This window comes from Aspergillus candidus (genome assembly GCF_002847045.1).
Source record: "Aspergillus candidus strain CBS 102.13 unplaced genomic scaffold BDW47scaffold_14, whole genome shotgun sequence".
In the NCBI taxonomy this organism is placed as follows: domain Eukaryota; kingdom Fungi; phylum Ascomycota; class Eurotiomycetes; order Eurotiales; family Aspergillaceae; genus Aspergillus; species Aspergillus candidus.
This window is the reverse complement of record NW_020194019.1, coordinates 53,465-68,820: the sequence shown is the minus strand read 5'-3', so window position 1 is coordinate 68,820 and position 15,356 is coordinate 53,465. Positions and strand designations below refer to the sequence as shown.

At 48.4% G+C, this 15,356-nt stretch overlaps 5 protein-coding genes across 5 annotated transcripts; 3 read left to right on the top strand and 2 right to left on the bottom strand.

The window, feature by feature from the left end:
* Positions 1 to 23: 23 nt before the first annotated feature.
* Positions 24 to 878, top strand: BDW47DRAFT_124570 (lipoyl(octanoyl) transferase LIP2; the record flags this gene model as incomplete). The annotated part of the gene is made up of 1 exon (XM_024816280.1): positions 24 to 878. One exon carries the CDS (start codon positions 24 to 26, stop codon positions 876 to 878), a length of 855 nt encoding a protein of 284 aa, XP_024673265.1.
* Positions 879 to 947: 69 nt separating this feature from the next.
* On the bottom strand, positions 948 to 2,808 carry rho3 (Rho family GTPase RHO3). Its single transcript, XM_024812045.1, has 8 exons — positions 2,386 to 2,808; positions 2,274 to 2,324; positions 2,203 to 2,220; positions 2,128 to 2,144; positions 2,058 to 2,072; positions 1,884 to 2,005; positions 1,625 to 1,826; positions 948 to 1,554 (listed from the first exon to the last, which is right to left on the bottom strand). The coding sequence occupies exons 1-8, from the start codon at positions 2,433 to 2,435 to the stop codon at positions 1,436 to 1,438; spliced, it is 594 nt and encodes a 197-aa protein (XP_024673264.1). The 5' UTR covers positions 2,436 to 2,808; the 3' UTR covers positions 948 to 1,435.
* A 637-nt stretch (positions 2,809 to 3,445) lies between these two features.
* On the top strand, positions 3,446 to 5,541 carry BDW47DRAFT_14228 (putative COP9 signalosome subunit 2 (CsnB)). The gene is made up of 4 exons (XM_024818307.1): positions 3,446 to 3,743; positions 3,799 to 3,957; positions 4,010 to 4,070; positions 4,141 to 5,541. The coding sequence occupies exons 1-4, from the start codon at positions 3,700 to 3,702 to the stop codon at positions 5,380 to 5,382; spliced, it is 1,506 nt and encodes a 501-aa protein (XP_024673263.1). The 5' UTR covers positions 3,446 to 3,699; the 3' UTR covers positions 5,383 to 5,541.
* Positions 5,542 to 12,012: 6,471 nt separating this feature from the next.
* Positions 12,013 to 13,827, top strand: BDW47DRAFT_124567 (OTU family ubiquitin thioesterase; the record flags this gene model as incomplete). Its single annotated transcript, XM_024816279.1, has 7 exons — positions 12,013 to 12,258; positions 12,320 to 12,406; positions 12,462 to 12,525; positions 12,575 to 12,840; positions 12,922 to 13,193; positions 13,251 to 13,697; positions 13,749 to 13,827. The coding sequence occupies 7 exons, from the start codon at positions 12,013 to 12,015 to the stop codon at positions 13,825 to 13,827; spliced, it is 1,461 nt and encodes a 486-aa protein (XP_024673262.1).
* A 549-nt stretch (positions 13,828 to 14,376) lies between these two features.
* BDW47DRAFT_116612 (ThiJ/PfpI family protein) lies at positions 14,377 to 15,202 on the bottom strand (the record flags this gene model as incomplete). The annotated part of the gene is made up of 2 exons (XM_024814957.1): positions 14,377 to 14,582; positions 14,674 to 15,202. 2 exons carry the CDS (start codon positions 15,200 to 15,202, stop codon positions 14,377 to 14,379), a joined length of 735 nt encoding a protein of 244 aa, XP_024673261.1.
* Between the last annotated feature and the right edge of the window lie 154 nt (positions 15,203 to 15,356).

The window sequence follows — 15,356 nt, the reverse complement described above, 5'->3', positions numbered from 1 at the left end:
CACAACCCAAGCAACCAACAAAAATGCGCCTCGCCCACCTCCACCTCCCCGACATAACCTCCTTCGCAAGAGTCTCCAACCTCCAACAAACCCTCACCTCACGCCTCCTCGCCCACAAAAAGCTCACAGACGCCAACCCCAACAATGCACCCCACCACCCACCCCCAGACCCCACAATCATAACCTTCACACCCAACCCAGTCTACACAACCGGCCGACGCGACCTTCCCCCCTCCAACACAGCCACCACCAACAGCAATGGCAATGATAATAACAACAGCAACACACTCTCCCTTCCCCCCGCCCTCGAACCCATCCGCCCAATCCTAACCGGCCCCACCAAACGCGCAGAGTACCACCCCACCCTGCGCGGTGGCCAAACAACCTACCACGGCCCCGGGCAAATGGTCGCATACACAATCCTGGATCTCCGACGGCTGGGCCTCACACCGCGGTGTCACATCCGGGCACTAGAAAACAGCGTCGTGGACGTCCTAGCACGATACGGGTTGAAGGGCCTCATAACCGAAGACCCCGGCGTGTGGGTGCGCAGCAACAACGGGGGGGACGGACCGGCTAAGAAAATCACAGCGGTAGGCGTGCACCTCCGGCGAAACATCAGCAGCTACGGGATCGGGTTCAACGTGAGCCAGGAGCCGATGTGGTATTTTCAGCAGATAGTGCCGTGTGGGCTTGAGGGGCGGGAGGCGACGAGTCTGGAGGGGGAGGGCGTTAAGGGTGTGGGGATTGGGGAGGTTGCTGATGGGTTTGTGGGGGCTTTTGTGGAGAGGGTGAATAGGGATTTTGCTTGTTCTGGCTCTGGGACGGGGGAGAAGATTGAGGGGGTCTATAGTGTTGCTGAGGGGGATTTGATGTGATGTATATTATATTACTGTCTTGTGTGGCAGGGTGTGTTGTTGGTGTGTTTGACTGCGAAAGGTTCAAGATGAGATCAATAGACGGATAGATTGAATCGTTAGCTTGTAGGTAAATAGGTAGTACATCTTCATAGTTCTCCTTTCTTGGGCCTTAAAACAACACGCAGCATCTCCGCTGTACAAGTGAAACGATAGAATTGACAAACATGGGCATATCTAAAGCCCGTCTTGAAAACTTGCAAAATAAACAGCCACATACCACATGGACTAGGGTACAAACGAATTACAAGAAACCACTGGGGAAATGAAAAAGGTATATATAAGAAGGGAAGAAAATGAATCGAAGACGGGCGTAGCGTAGCAGGCTGGGGCGCCGAAGACGCAGTCTGTGAGAGGCAGTAGACTATCAAGTCCAACACAACCAGACCATACAAAGCAGAGCTCCGCATCAACGGTTAAACAGAAAGGAAACGGGTATATGGTGGCATGCAAATGGCCGAAACGAGACGAGCAGGGGGAAGTGAGTGGTGGGCGACACCGACGAGGTAGTCATGTGTCTACAGGATGACACAACGCTCCTTGGAGCCACTGGATCCGGGGCCCTTGACGTCAAGGGCGACTTTGGCGGCTTCGTAGAACGTTTCCATGATCCCGCGGTTCTGGACGGCCGAGCATTCTATAGGAAAAAGAAGAGAAAGGTTAGTCAATTAGCTGGTCAGCTGCGCACTCTGTGCGACAGTGCTTACCCAGGTATTTGACGGCGCCGATTTCCTTCGCCTTGGCTAGCCCTTGCTCGTAGGTGATGACGTTGGGGTTGTCGTTGAGGAACTCGTCCTTTCTCAAGTCGCACTTTAGCGCTGTGAGGACCATCTTGACGCCGGGGCAGTTTTCCGAGATCTCGTCGACCCATTTACTGGCCACGTTTTCGAAGGAGTCGGGGCTGTCGACCTATATTGTCCGTGTGTCAGCCGGACTGTCCGTCGTGTTCAGACAGATGGCATTTACGCTGAAGCAGAGCATAATAACGTGGGTGTCTTCGTAGGAGAGAGCGCGCAATCGGTCGAATTCTTCCTGGCCCGCCGTATCCCAGAGCGACAGCTCCATGTGCACATTATCGACGAAGATATCTTGAATCGCGTGAGTATGAAGATCGCGACTGTCGAGAAAGAAAGTATTTACCGTGTACGTAGTTTTCTATAAAGATAACGGTCAGCATACACACCATCAACCAAGCGGGGAATGCGCGCACCAAAAACAGTAGGCTCACTGCGACAGACAAGGGTTAATATGAATCACCAGTGATACAAGAACAGGGTATTCTCACTAGACTGTCGGGAAGTATCTAGCAGCAGTTAGCTATCTGGTATACACAAGGGTCATCTGTGGAGCACCAACCCTCTTGTAAACACGTTCAAAGCCGAGGTCTTTCCGCAAGCACCGTCGCCTCTGTTCCACGGTCAGAATTCCAGAACTGCGAAACAAATCCAAGGTCATGAATCGCACTGACAAGAGCACCATCTTCCGCCGCACCACCTTTTGCCGACTGCACAGATCCATGATAGATAGAAGAGATGTTTCGAAAACCGTTGAACCGGGGATGCGCAAGGAGAGCAATCAGGGGAGGAAGGGGGAGCGTAATCGAACGACGTCAGCGGCGATACACACTGTATACACTGAGATATAGAATCAACGAAAAGGTTGGAATGTCACTTCCAGCTAGAAAGAAAAAAGGTCGTGGAGGATCGAAAGAAAAAAGGTGGAAGACGACGAGTCCGTGGGCCGTGCAGAGTCGATGTCATCAGGTCCTTTTTTAAGGATCCACGAATAAGAGGATCGCCGCCTTGCCAAGGCACTCAGCCTGGCTTCAATTTCCCACCCGTACCTGACCCAGTACTAGTAGGCTTGTAAATTATTGCCACCAGAGGCGAGGACCACCATTACGAGTGTCGCTTTGTTTGATATCACATAATCTTTCTGACTGGTGTTGACTCAATTGGGATGCAGATAGTTCTTCGTCCAGGTTCTATATGCAGGTGTGTATCCGCGTGTTCTGATAGTGGTGGATACAACTATCTGTGGCGCAGTCTATACTAGGGCAGTTATCGAATCCCTACACTGGAATATCTCACAAAACTTTGATCTTCTGGATAGATGATATGTAGAATAGGACTATATAAGAAAATGCACTAATCCTCGACATTGTCAGTTTGTAGCATCGTATAGAATTCCGGTAAGTCTATCCTTGTCAAAGAAACAAATTTCGAGAGTAATTGCCAACGATTAAAGATACGAAGATAAACGTTAACGAGTATACTAACCACGTATATATATATAGAACACTCTCAAACAATGTGTTATTCCTGTCGTCAAGGCGCTATTTTAGCGTCCTGACGCAAGGCGTACCACCAAATCAGACAATAATAGCAATGTTAGTCAACTATACGAAAGTAACGCAAAATATAAAATAACAAATAAATAATAGAATAAGATAATCTCAACCTGTAGGTTCAATTCCATCATGGTCAGTAAAAATAATCTATATGGCGTGGAAGTAAGCAGTTCACAACCAGACATGGACTGCCTGCCGAGCAAGGCGGGGAACAACTCGCGGTTGCCCCAGGCTGCCTTCCTCCGATAGGCCCGGAAGCTTGATCTCATCGGTCGTCATTCCCAACCCAACCCACTGAATCTATCTCAAAACAACGTCTACGCGGGGTGATATCTCTCCTTTCGGTCCCGTGTATTTCATTTACTGTCCTATATATTTACTACAATCCTTGAATAGCCTCCTTCCCCCCCACGCCACGTTCAAATCTCCAAGATGTCAGACGACGATGACTTCATGCAAGATTCCGGCGACGAGGAGTCAGTCCGACCGCTTCCTGAATACGATTTCCATGCTGACCCGTCCTGGTGACAGATATGACTTTGAATACGAAGATGCGGATGATGACGAGTCCGGAGATGTCGGGATCGAGAACAAATACTACAACGCCAAACAGATGAAAGTGGACAACCCAGACGAGGCGATCGACGAGTTTCTAGAGGTGCCGGCGCTGGAGGAAGACAAAGGCGACTGGTGAGACGATTGCCTTGCAATTTGCCAGGTCGCGAGACTGATAGTTCTTTAGGGGGTTCAAAGGACTTAAACAGGCTATTAAGCTGGAGTTCAAGATGGGACGATATGGGGATGTAGGGCTCCCCTCTCGCTTTTCATCCCCGGTCAACCCGGTCGCGGACATCTGCTGACGGAGTGTTCCAGGCCGTCGAACACTACAAAGAACTCCTGACCTACGTTAAATCGGCCGTCACGCGCAATTACTCCGAAAAGTCCATCAATAACATGCTGGATTACATCGAGAAAGGGTCGGATGACGAGCAGGCGTATCACTGCATGGAGGAGTTCTACTCGTTGACACTACATTCATTCCAGAACACCAACAACGAGCGTCTGTGGTTGAAGACCAATATCAAACTGGCCCGGCTGTGGTTAGAACGCAAGGAGTACGGGCAGCTGAGTAAAAAGGTGCGCGAGCTGCACCGGGCGTGCCAGCGGGAGGACGGCAGCGACGACCCCAGCAAAGGAACGTATCTGCTCGAGTTGTATGCACTGGAGATCCAGATGTACTCGGAAACGCGAAACAACAAACGACTCAAGGCCCTGTACCAGCGCGCGCTCCGGGTGCGGTCGGCGGTGCCGCACCCTAAGATCATGGGGATCATCCGGGAGTGCGGAGGCAAGATGCACATGAGCGAGGAGAACTGGGAAGAAGCACAGAGCGACTTTTTCGAGTCATTCCGGAACTACGACGAGGCGGGGTCGATGCAACGGATCCAGGTTCTCAAGTACCTGGTGCTGGCCACCATGCTGATGAAATCGGACATCAACCCATTCGACTCGCAAGAGACAAAACCGTACAAGAATGACCCTCGGATCTCGGCAATGACAGACCTCGTGGATGCGTTCCAGCGCGACGACATCCACGCATACGAAGCGATCCTAAGCAAGAACCCCGACGTGCTCGCAGACCCATTCATCGCAGAGAACATCGACGAAGTCAGCCGCAACATGCGGACCAAAGCAGTCCTCAAGCTGATCGCGCCGTACACGCGATTCACGCTACAATTCATCTCAAAGCACATCAAAATCTCCGTGTCCGAGGTAGAAGACATCCTCGGGTTCCTGATCCTGGACAAGAAACTCAACGCCAAGATCGACCAGGAAAGCGGGACGGTAGTGGTCGAGAGCGCTAGCGACGTGGATCGACTCCGATCGGTCGAAGAGTGGAACGCCTCGCTCCGGGCGCTCTGGAGCGCGACGCTGAACGACGGGGACGGGTTCAAGACGGACGAGACGACGCAGCTGCACGGGATGCGGGCCGGCTCGATGCTCCAATCAGGGTTTGGGGACGAGCCACCGATGGGAGGAGGCTTACGCGCTGGCAACCGCCGATTACGGGGGTGGAAGAAAGGGCAGGGCCAGGGACACGGGATGAAGGCTTAACGATTTTTCACTCCTTTAGTTATATCTCGGCTTTTAGTTATATCTCGGAGCCGAAGAAAACGAAGGATGGATGAGATGAAACCCAAGCGAGGAGAGAAATGCATAGCCCTCTATTTTTATTATACTTTTACTTGAGTATGCTTGTTCCTTCGACTGTCCATCCTTCATGAACAGTATATTAATCTCCATGGATCATAAATACCATGCATTACCCGGACAAAATTTGCTCGTCTAATGTACAACTAACCACTAGTGACAGACTACGGAGTACGGATAGACAGTCGGTAAGTAGATAAATAAACAAATGACTAAAAAAAAAAAAAAAGAAAAAAGAAAAAATCAACAAGAGAAAAAAAAATACAGATTGCAAAATTCCAGCCCAGTCAAACCACCTCTTGCAACGGCCCTCTACGGAGACACTCCGTAATTGCTACGTCTCCATCTGTCTGTCAATGTCAATGTCAATGTTGGTACGCGCCGGGCCGTTGCTAATGGATGGGTCTACGGGTCCTCCTTACTTAGTTAACTTTTGACTTTTCAATGTTAGACTCGGGGCGAGTTTTGAGTCAACTAATAGGTTAGGTACCTACCTAGGCAGTTAAGCGAGCGGAGGAATCACGAGAGAAGATTCAACTCAATTTGGAAAATGACAATAGAGATAGAGACGGAAGGACAGGACATGATGAAATGATTCTCCACTCGAGGATGAATTGAAGCTGAATAGTAGGCAATACCAGCAATCAAGGCAATGAGGGTTTACCCCTACGTTGTGGCTGTTTTACTGTGTGTGGGGACGGAATTGATTGTACTACTGATACTAACTTACTACCTATGTACCTGCAAACGCCGTACTACAGTGGAATGGAGGAGTCGAATTCGATGTAATTGTTTGCTCTCCCTGGATTATTCGATTATTGTGTTTAATTGTTTTGTGGTTGTGTTTATTATTTATCTTTGTGTGCTCGTTAAGACAAGGAATTAGTCAACTAGATAAGTTATTAGTTAATTAAACCCAGAATGCAATGCAAATGCCGTTCGGGATATGTATCGTAGGGTCAGGGTTGACCGTAGTACTTTAGTTCTCTTCCTTCTCCTCATCCTTCCTAAAGACAGTAGTGTAGATGATAAACATCCGACAGTTGCACGTTCCATGCATCGTGTTCTTCAGACACTATGATGACATGTCTCTGTACTCCTCTGTACAACAGGTGCAGCATAAAAGCAAGGAGCGATATCGTTATGGCCTCGTCCTCCGATCCCCACAATAGTTGATACTAGATAGTTAGTAGTACCACAGATCACCAAGTCCTCCGTAGTAACTAGTAAGGCAGGTAAGTACACGATACCTCCACTCCACCCACTCCGAGCAAACAAACAAGCGCCATGGGCAAGGGGAGAGGGGCTGGGGGTGGGGAAAAGACGGGCGAAAAAAAAAAAAAAAAAAAAAAAAAAAGTAAAGTAAGTATCCATTGGGTGGGAATACTCGACAGAGCCGATACCAGGAATTGGTAGGTTAGGTAGGTACGGCTGGAGTAGTAGGTACAGGTACCCAGGCACATCCAGAGGTAAATGGACGAAGGATTCAGGACACGTTAAAGAAGGAGAGTATCGAGTACCTTTGCCCAAATGGCGACATGTTTGCGAGGTGGTCCGCCCCGCTGGGAACGTCAGCTGTTTGCAAGTTACAACTCCAACTCCAACTCCAAGGTACGCTACTTACGACTTGGTTAGTTCCATACTAACTGCTAGTTAGTACAGTACTTGTTTAGTTGGAAGTACTAGTTAACCAAGGCTAAAGGTACGGTATCTCCGTTGGTCGGTTGTCTAGCTTACTGTGTCGCTGGAATGGGATTTGCTATGGATGGTGAAGTGTGGAGATGCGCCATATGTATGCATGTGCTGTTCATCTTCTCTCCATTCCTTTCCCTCATTCCTTCCAATTTCCAATTTCCAGTTTTTTTTTTCAATTTTCCACTCCCAGGCGCCAGGTTCGGCGTGTTCAGCTGGATTTACCCTGTCTAACTCCCTAGGTACTACGTAGTGGTTACCGTGTGGCTGGCTGTGGCTGTCTTGTATGATTTCATCGATAGTCAGGTTCTTGATGGTAGACAGGCATGTTCTAAATTCTGGTCATAGCATCATTATACAGTGGAGACTGACATCGGCAAAGGTATGGGTTAGGGTACGGGAGGATGTGCGGTCGAGGTGGGGAAGAAGCCTATCAGGTCGAGCCTATCAGGGCAGAAACCGATCATAGTCGCATTGTCCGATATCGTTCAAACAATGAAAAAAAAAAGAAACCATAAATAGAGAACCATCAATAGAAAATAAATAATAAGAACAAAGATTAGACAAAAAATTATAAAACAAGAGAAGGAATAAAATAGGCCAGCCCACAATAGCCCACAGTAGCCCACCCAACACAATTAACCCCACCCAAATCATCACGGGCAAGTGGTACACCAGAATTAGTCCAATATGTACGATCTCTACGGTGTATGACCGCAGCGCAGTGGGCTAAGGTAGTCTGACACACCGCAGTTGCAGTTGCCTTCCAACTAACAACCACTCAGCCTGGTCGTCTCCCATATCGTGCATATCGAACACGGCCGGCACGGCACAGTCGCAACGAGACCGCAGGACCGGGCGCCGACAGACTGGGATATTGCGACGGGGGAGACGAATCGGAGACCGGGTTTCATTTTCATCTGCATTGGGGGGGGAGACTTGGTCGGAGATTGATTATATTATTGATTGATTGACTGAATCGAAATCGAAGTCCAATCTAAATTGAATTGAATCGAAATGTCTCGTCTAGAGATGGGATGAGTGGCTTCTAGCGTTGATGTGTTGAGCAGGTAGAGGCGCTAGTAGGATGTTTTCATCATTCTTTGTTGGGGGTGATTGATAAGGAGACCATGCTATCAAGGACTTCATCATGGATTGGTATCCTTGGGATGTCCCCAAGGAAGGATGGATGGTGGTCTGATCATTAGTAACATTAAATATAAGATGCCATATATACGATAATGAACAGATATTAATTATAAATAATCAACATAACACAGTAATAACCATGAAGTAACAATAAACCTGAATAGAACAAAGAAAAAAAAATGAGAAAGCTCATCTGACAATCCCACTAGCGACGACTCCGCACTTCGTACTGCATCCAAGACGGCAGCGACCTCCGAGGACTATAGCATAAATGATCAATCACGCTAAGGGTAAAAGAAAAACCACACAGAAAGAAACCAAATCAGGAGGACAGAATCATGACCCTCCCTCCGATCATTATTCGGAGACGGCACGCCCGGGCCGCACGGTGGTGTCACTATGGAGAGAGTGTATGCAACCACCTCGGTGCTGGTGGAGCAAGCTGAAAGGAGCAGGGGGGAGACAGATCATTAGAGGAGACTGGCCGAGAAAAAAAAAAGAAAAAGAAAAAGAGAAGAAGAAGGAAGAGAAAAGAGAAAATGTCAGCTCCACCAAACATTCTATCATGCCAGGACATGTGGCCGCTTTCAAGTGCATGATGATCGAGGACAGCATGGACTAGGAGTCGCCTTGCATCGAGATCGGGCGTTCTCTCCCTTCCTTTCTCTTCTCCTATAAGAGAAATCATCAATCATAATCATAACCAACAATTGTAATAGTCATAAATATAAATACAAGAATAAAAAGGATGAAATTCCCATCTGTGAGCGATCTGAGCACTGGCGTGGTGAATGGATTGGCATTGGAGAGCCAAAGCCAGCCAAACCCCAACCCACCGAGTACCAATCACGCCCCACACGGCATTTCTCTGACATGATGTGGTCTGTTTATTTATTTTGTATATATCGATACATACATTACCTTTCTAAACTGATTATCATATTATCATTATACTATAATTTTGATATGGTATGGTATAATCCAGGCTATTGATAATTGATCCACTCAATTTAGGATAATATTGAAAGGTAGGTCGTGCATATTGACCTGATTTCGCTAGAGTTGAAGAAACGAACCCACTCGGATGACGCTGCCAATGGTGAAGGGAGGATCGGCATATTGATGGGGTGGACTGGTTTTCCTGATGCCAGTTCCATCTTTGCTTGAGTGATGGTACAAGATCATTTAATAATAATATAATGACAACAGAATAGAATCAAAAATGATCAATATTAATAACACCAACAACATGATATGGATGACATAACTAATTATCAGGAATGATGGTGTGTGGATGGTAAGATCCGTAGGATACCAGGTACAGTTCAGCGTCATCTTGCGTCGGAGAAAGTAATGCTGGAAAGAGGAGCCAGAAGATGCAGCTGAACATGATTGATCTTGGCTTTGATTAACCTATCGATCGAGCTTTCATCGACGCTGACCATCCCTAATACCTGGACAGGGCAACCACTATTCCTGCAGTGTGTGGGCTCGTGCTCGTTCCATCTATCCGTTTATTTGTCTATCACTCTTGTTGTAGTTGATTATATCTTGATACGATTAAGTGGATCGGACCTCGAACGGACCTGACTCTAGTCTGTCCGTTGGTCTCCAACGAACCGGCCGTTGGTCATTCAAGAATTGAATAATGGTTGGTATACACTTATCTTGAACCCCGCGCTCTGACTGACCACCGCCTTGTCCCACCATTCGACTCTTCCTCGTTCACCCGATTTCTTCGAAGATTTACGGAGGATGTTGTTCACTGTGTGTGAGAGTACGGAGTAGACGAGGGTGGATCGAAAGAATCAGTCAAATAATAATTATCAATATCATAATTATTATAATAATTATAATTATGTAGAAAAAGAAAAAAAAAGGATAAAAGAATAAGGAATAAATAAGGTGAAGTCTCCTCGCCGACTACGATATTAATTTCTCCATTTTTAAATCCCCAAGAATCACCTTAAGGGATCCGATCATCTTTTTTCTCTTCTTCTCCTCTTCTCTCTCTCTCCTCTTTCCCTCCCTCCCTCCCTCTCTCTCCCTCTCTCTCCCTCGCTTTCTCCTCATCTCAAAGTACTTAACTCCAAACCCCTGCTGACCTCCGTACTTTGTCTCCCTTTCTTTTTCTTTTCCCCATTGGGATTCTTATCTCCCCCAACGACTAAGCTACACCGGTCTATCAATCGTCCGATCGCTTTCCTGACTCGATCTTGGGATTTCCAGCAAACCGAACTTAAACTACCACTACTCTTTCATTCAGTCCCTTGACAGATCGCATACGCCACGGCACGTGTGTGGGCTTGTAAGTATGCATCTTTATTTTTTTTCTTGAATCTGTAGCAAAAGAACCTTAAGAAACAAAAGGTCAGCAACTTTTCTATTTCTTTATTCGTCCTTATTCTTTTCTTATCTTTTCCCTGTTGCTTCCATTTGTTTTCGACCCTTTTTGTCTTTTCCCTTTCTGTCTTTGTTATTTACTTTTTCATTTCTCGTCCTTTTTCATTCTGTTGGTTTATCTTTATTTTCTGTTCCTTTTTATTTTTTTTTATATCTTCTTATCGTTTTCGAATTGCTCCATGGTACATGACTTCACCCTCTGCATTCCACCTCCATCATTTGATATCTCTCCCCTACCAATTGGTTGATGGGAAAGAGAAAAGAAAAAAAAAAAAACGAGAGAGAGAAAGAAAACAAAAGAAAAACAATCAAAAGAGGTTAGAAAGAAAGCAAGAAAAAAAAAAAAAAGAAAAAAAAACTACCAAATAGATGCATCAAATGTGGATGTGTGGATATGCATTGCAACCTTGTCCCAGAGGGAGAATCACCCAGCAAGTCAGCTTCTGGATAGATCGGTCACTCCAAGCTTCATGTCTGCATGGGTCGCATCTTCGTAAAGGACGGGACGTGTGAATGGCTGGACCTTCCTCCGCCTTTCATGCTTCAATGTTTGCTTGGTTGTTCGTTTAGCTGCTGCATCTACTGCTTCACCCTATATATCAATCTCTCTGACGACCCTCTTGCATATCACATGTCGTGACACCTGGGCGTCGTCCACCTCTTTCTCTTTCCTCCTTCCTCTTCCTCACACTGTGCTGTCACTTCCCCCTTTTCCTTACTTCTCTTCCATCGAGTAATGCTTTGGTCTCTCTCCATTGGCTCTTCCCATCGGGTCTCATCGTTCCCTTTTACATCACACCCCCATACTTCCGCTCCGTTGAACCTTCCATCATTGTCCATCTCTCTTTCTCCACCTCCTAGATGATCAATCGCTTGCTACCATCTGCCCTTGTTATTGGTTAACATTCCCTTTTCATTACTCTGGATCATCGCCTAGTCTCTCTTTCCTTCTCCTGATTCTTCAGATCAAAGCGTCTGTGCCTGTGACTCTGATTGGTGCTAAGACAATGTTTAATAGGTCCGTTCTCACTAAAAGAAAAACCGCAGGCGGGTGCACTCTGACCTCGAGCGTCAGTCCTTACGAGGCACATCATCAAAAAGAAACCTTGCGTTGGAAGATGCTAGTTTGCCTGGTTCGTAATACGTCATTCGTCCCCGTCATCTGACCGAGAAAGACGTTCTTGCCTGTTGACGCTCGAGGTGGTGATGGAAAGGCCTCTGCAAAAACGTCGTGAACCCCGTGTATAAGGAAGGCGCCTCCTGTGCAGCTGTGTTGGACTCTTCGATGCGATGTCCTTGTCGGGTATTCCCTGGAACCATTTTGACCCTCTGAACCATTTCCCGCCCCGGCAGGAATCCACCACCGGCTTCTATCCCCAGTACTTGTCGTCTTCCGCCTTCTTCAGCCACGGCCTCCCGCAGTTATCGAGCATCCTCTACGCCGAAAATCCCGCGTTCTTCAATATGAATGCCCTCTCCGCCGACGAGATGGAGAGGTTCCAAAAACTCTCCAATGAGTTTGAGGCTGAGCTGCCGGTGGGGAATGACGCTTGCGACATCACAAAAGCCTGAGCGTTGGGCTAACCCGAATCCGTAGGGTCCTCTCGTCTCCCCAAAACAATCGAGCAATACCGTGGCCCTTGAATATGCGAATTCGGACCCCACCTTTGCCACCAAGACCAGCGTAAGCGCTCTTTGACCTGGATGGACCGGTGGCTTTGCTCACGCTGCACCGATAGGCTCTTGCCGTCACCCATCCCTTCATGCGGATCATGAAGGGCGATGGAAACTGTGGCTGGAGAGGTAAGGCTAGTCCGTTTTTAGTGGACCACGGCGAACTGACATCGTGTAGCGATCGCGTTCGGGTATTTTGAGAGCCTCTTTAACCTGCGCAATCCGCTTCAGGTACACCAGGAGCACGAACGGATCAAGTCCTTGAACGTACTGCTCCAACAAGTCGGCCAGGAAGAACACATTTACGGGATCTTCGTGGAGGCGACAGAGGAGATCTTCACCCAGATTTCCGAGGCGATCCAGCGAGGTGTGCGCGACGATCAATTCCTCGTGGATGCTTTCAACGACGAGTACAACTCCAGCGCCATTCTGTGCCATTTTAGGGTCAGTCTACCTTGCCTTCACCCCCGTGGGACTCGAAGATAAGGTTACGATTGATCAGCCTAACTTTCTTTGACGATTTAGTTTCTGACGAGTGCATGGATGAGATTGAATCCCCACCGATATCAAGCGTTTCTCTCGCTCCCGGTGGACCAATACTGCTCGTCACGGATAGATCCGACCAAGACCGAGATCGATGAAGTCGGGCTTCAGGCGTTGGTCGACGGAGTAATCGATGCATCTGGGTTTGCCGTCGAAATTCTGTACCTCGACCGCAGTGAAGGGACCGCCGTGACCCCGCATCAGTTGACTCAAAGTCGACCGACGGCGGCGACTATCCGTCTGCTGTATCGCCCGTACGTCTATGGAATACGACCCCTCCAACCTTTTTACCAAGTTACTAACGCGCACAGGGGCCACTATGATCTTCTCTACCAACCCGAACCAACCGTGAACATGGAGCCCGTGGTGAACTACCAATATGCCATGTCGTCGAACTACCCTGCCTGGGACCAAGGAGCCCTTCCATTCGACGTGGGCTCCATTTCGATGTCTATCCCCAACCTCATGGTGGATCCATCCTTTGGTGGACTTGGTGCATCCCCCGTGCCGGCCGACCCCTCCAGTCCGTTCCGCGTCTCGTCGCCCCAGGATATGTATCCTCAGCCCCCAATGAGCACTCCGCCCCCTCCGATGCCCGTCGCCTCGCCGCCGCCGCCGCCTCCCCGAATGTCCGCACCCCCACCCCCAATGAGTTCGCTACCACCGCGGTCGACGGATGGACCTCAGATCCGCTTAAATCCGTTGGTGATGAAACCCAACCTCAGCCACTCGCTCCCGGTTACCACACCGTTTAAGAAGTGAGTTCATGTCTCGAATGGGATGTGTCCTAATGCTGACTTGTCTTGCAGCTCCCCATACAACCAGGCTCATTTCCAGAATCAAGATTTCGAGCCGATTCACTGGGCCCCCCATGAATCACGCAAATGACGATGTCCTACCCCTCTATTCCTACGCCCCTTCCGTTACCCTGGTCCACGAACAGATATGACCTTATCATGTCCATCAGCTTTAGTATCTTATCCTTCTCCCACCGTAACCGATGAATGAATATCACGCACGTTCCTTTCTTTTCGCGATCTGGACGCGGCCCTCCGGAGGCAGTTCAGGGCCTAACATTGTTTTTAGCATGGCGGAAGGAGAGCTGTCCGGTCAATGTGTTTGGTTTGAACGATCCGATGTTATTTAGCGTCTGCTCCGCGTTGCATGGGTGTGAGCGTGCCTTTCGATTCTGCTTTTCAATTCTGGCTTCCGATGCAAATTGTTGATTACGGATTCGGTTGGGAGGCTATTTATTCAGTGCAAGCAATGATCAACTGTATGTTTGATAAGATATCAAGATCTCGTACTGTAGACTATTTTAGAGAGTTTTGCAGGTAATCGAGTTATTAAAACCAACGCTAGACTCCACGAAAACAACAGAACCGTCCATCACATCACTTCATCCCCCCCATACTCCATAGAAATAGTTATAGAACTCTACTTCCCAAACCCCCAATACAACATACTCGGCACAGCCCTAATAATCTGCCACACAAAGTGCGTCGTATCACCCGCAACGGACGTCTCATACTCGACCAGCCGAGCGGGCAAATCAGCCATGATGGAGATGGCGTTGACGAGGGGTGCCGAGGCGATTGTAGCGAGGTATTGCATGATGAGGTCGTGACCGTTTGTTATGGCGCCTTTCATAATATTAGTTTCGTATATCAGATTGGAGTATATCTCTTCTCGAAGAAGAGAAGGTAAAAGAAGAAGGGGGGAGAAAGAACAAACCACTCGTCCAAATGTTCCCATCCCGCACAACCCTAACACTCTGCACCCACTCCTTGGCCTCGGGGAATCGAGCCCTTAACAGTGGGACGAGCAGTCTCGGCCCTGTGCATACCTTGCCGGCTAGTATCCCAGCATGACCAAGAACGAAACTCCCTGTGCAAACACTCAGAATATGCGTCCCGTGTGCATGATGCCATCTTATGAAATCTAGATATGCGGCGTCAGGAACGACGTTCGGATCTGTGCCTGGGATGAGAAGCGCGTTGAGAGTGCCTGGGCTGACGTGCGAGTCGGTGGGGGAGGCCGTTAGTTGCATGTTGATGTTTGATGTTAGGGGTGTGAGGGTGCCGGTGCCCCCTAGGCCGATGTAGTGGATTTGGGTAGAGTGGCCGAGGTGGATTAGGGTTTGGGGGAGGTTGCAGGCGGAGAGGTAGGTGGGGTCTGTCATGGAGAGGAGGTCGATGCAGGAGAGGTCGAGGAGTTGGGTTCCTGGGAGGAGGAGGACGCCAATGTTGAGGGGGGATGGCATTTTCTTTTTTGATCTTTTTGACTTTTTTTGGGGGGAGGAGGGAATGATGGGTGAAGGGATGTGGTTTGAGGGTGTTTGGACGGTTGTTAGGAAGGTTATGAAGATTGTCTGTGAGACACCTAGGTGGTGAGGGGTGTTGTCTGATGTGAGTCCA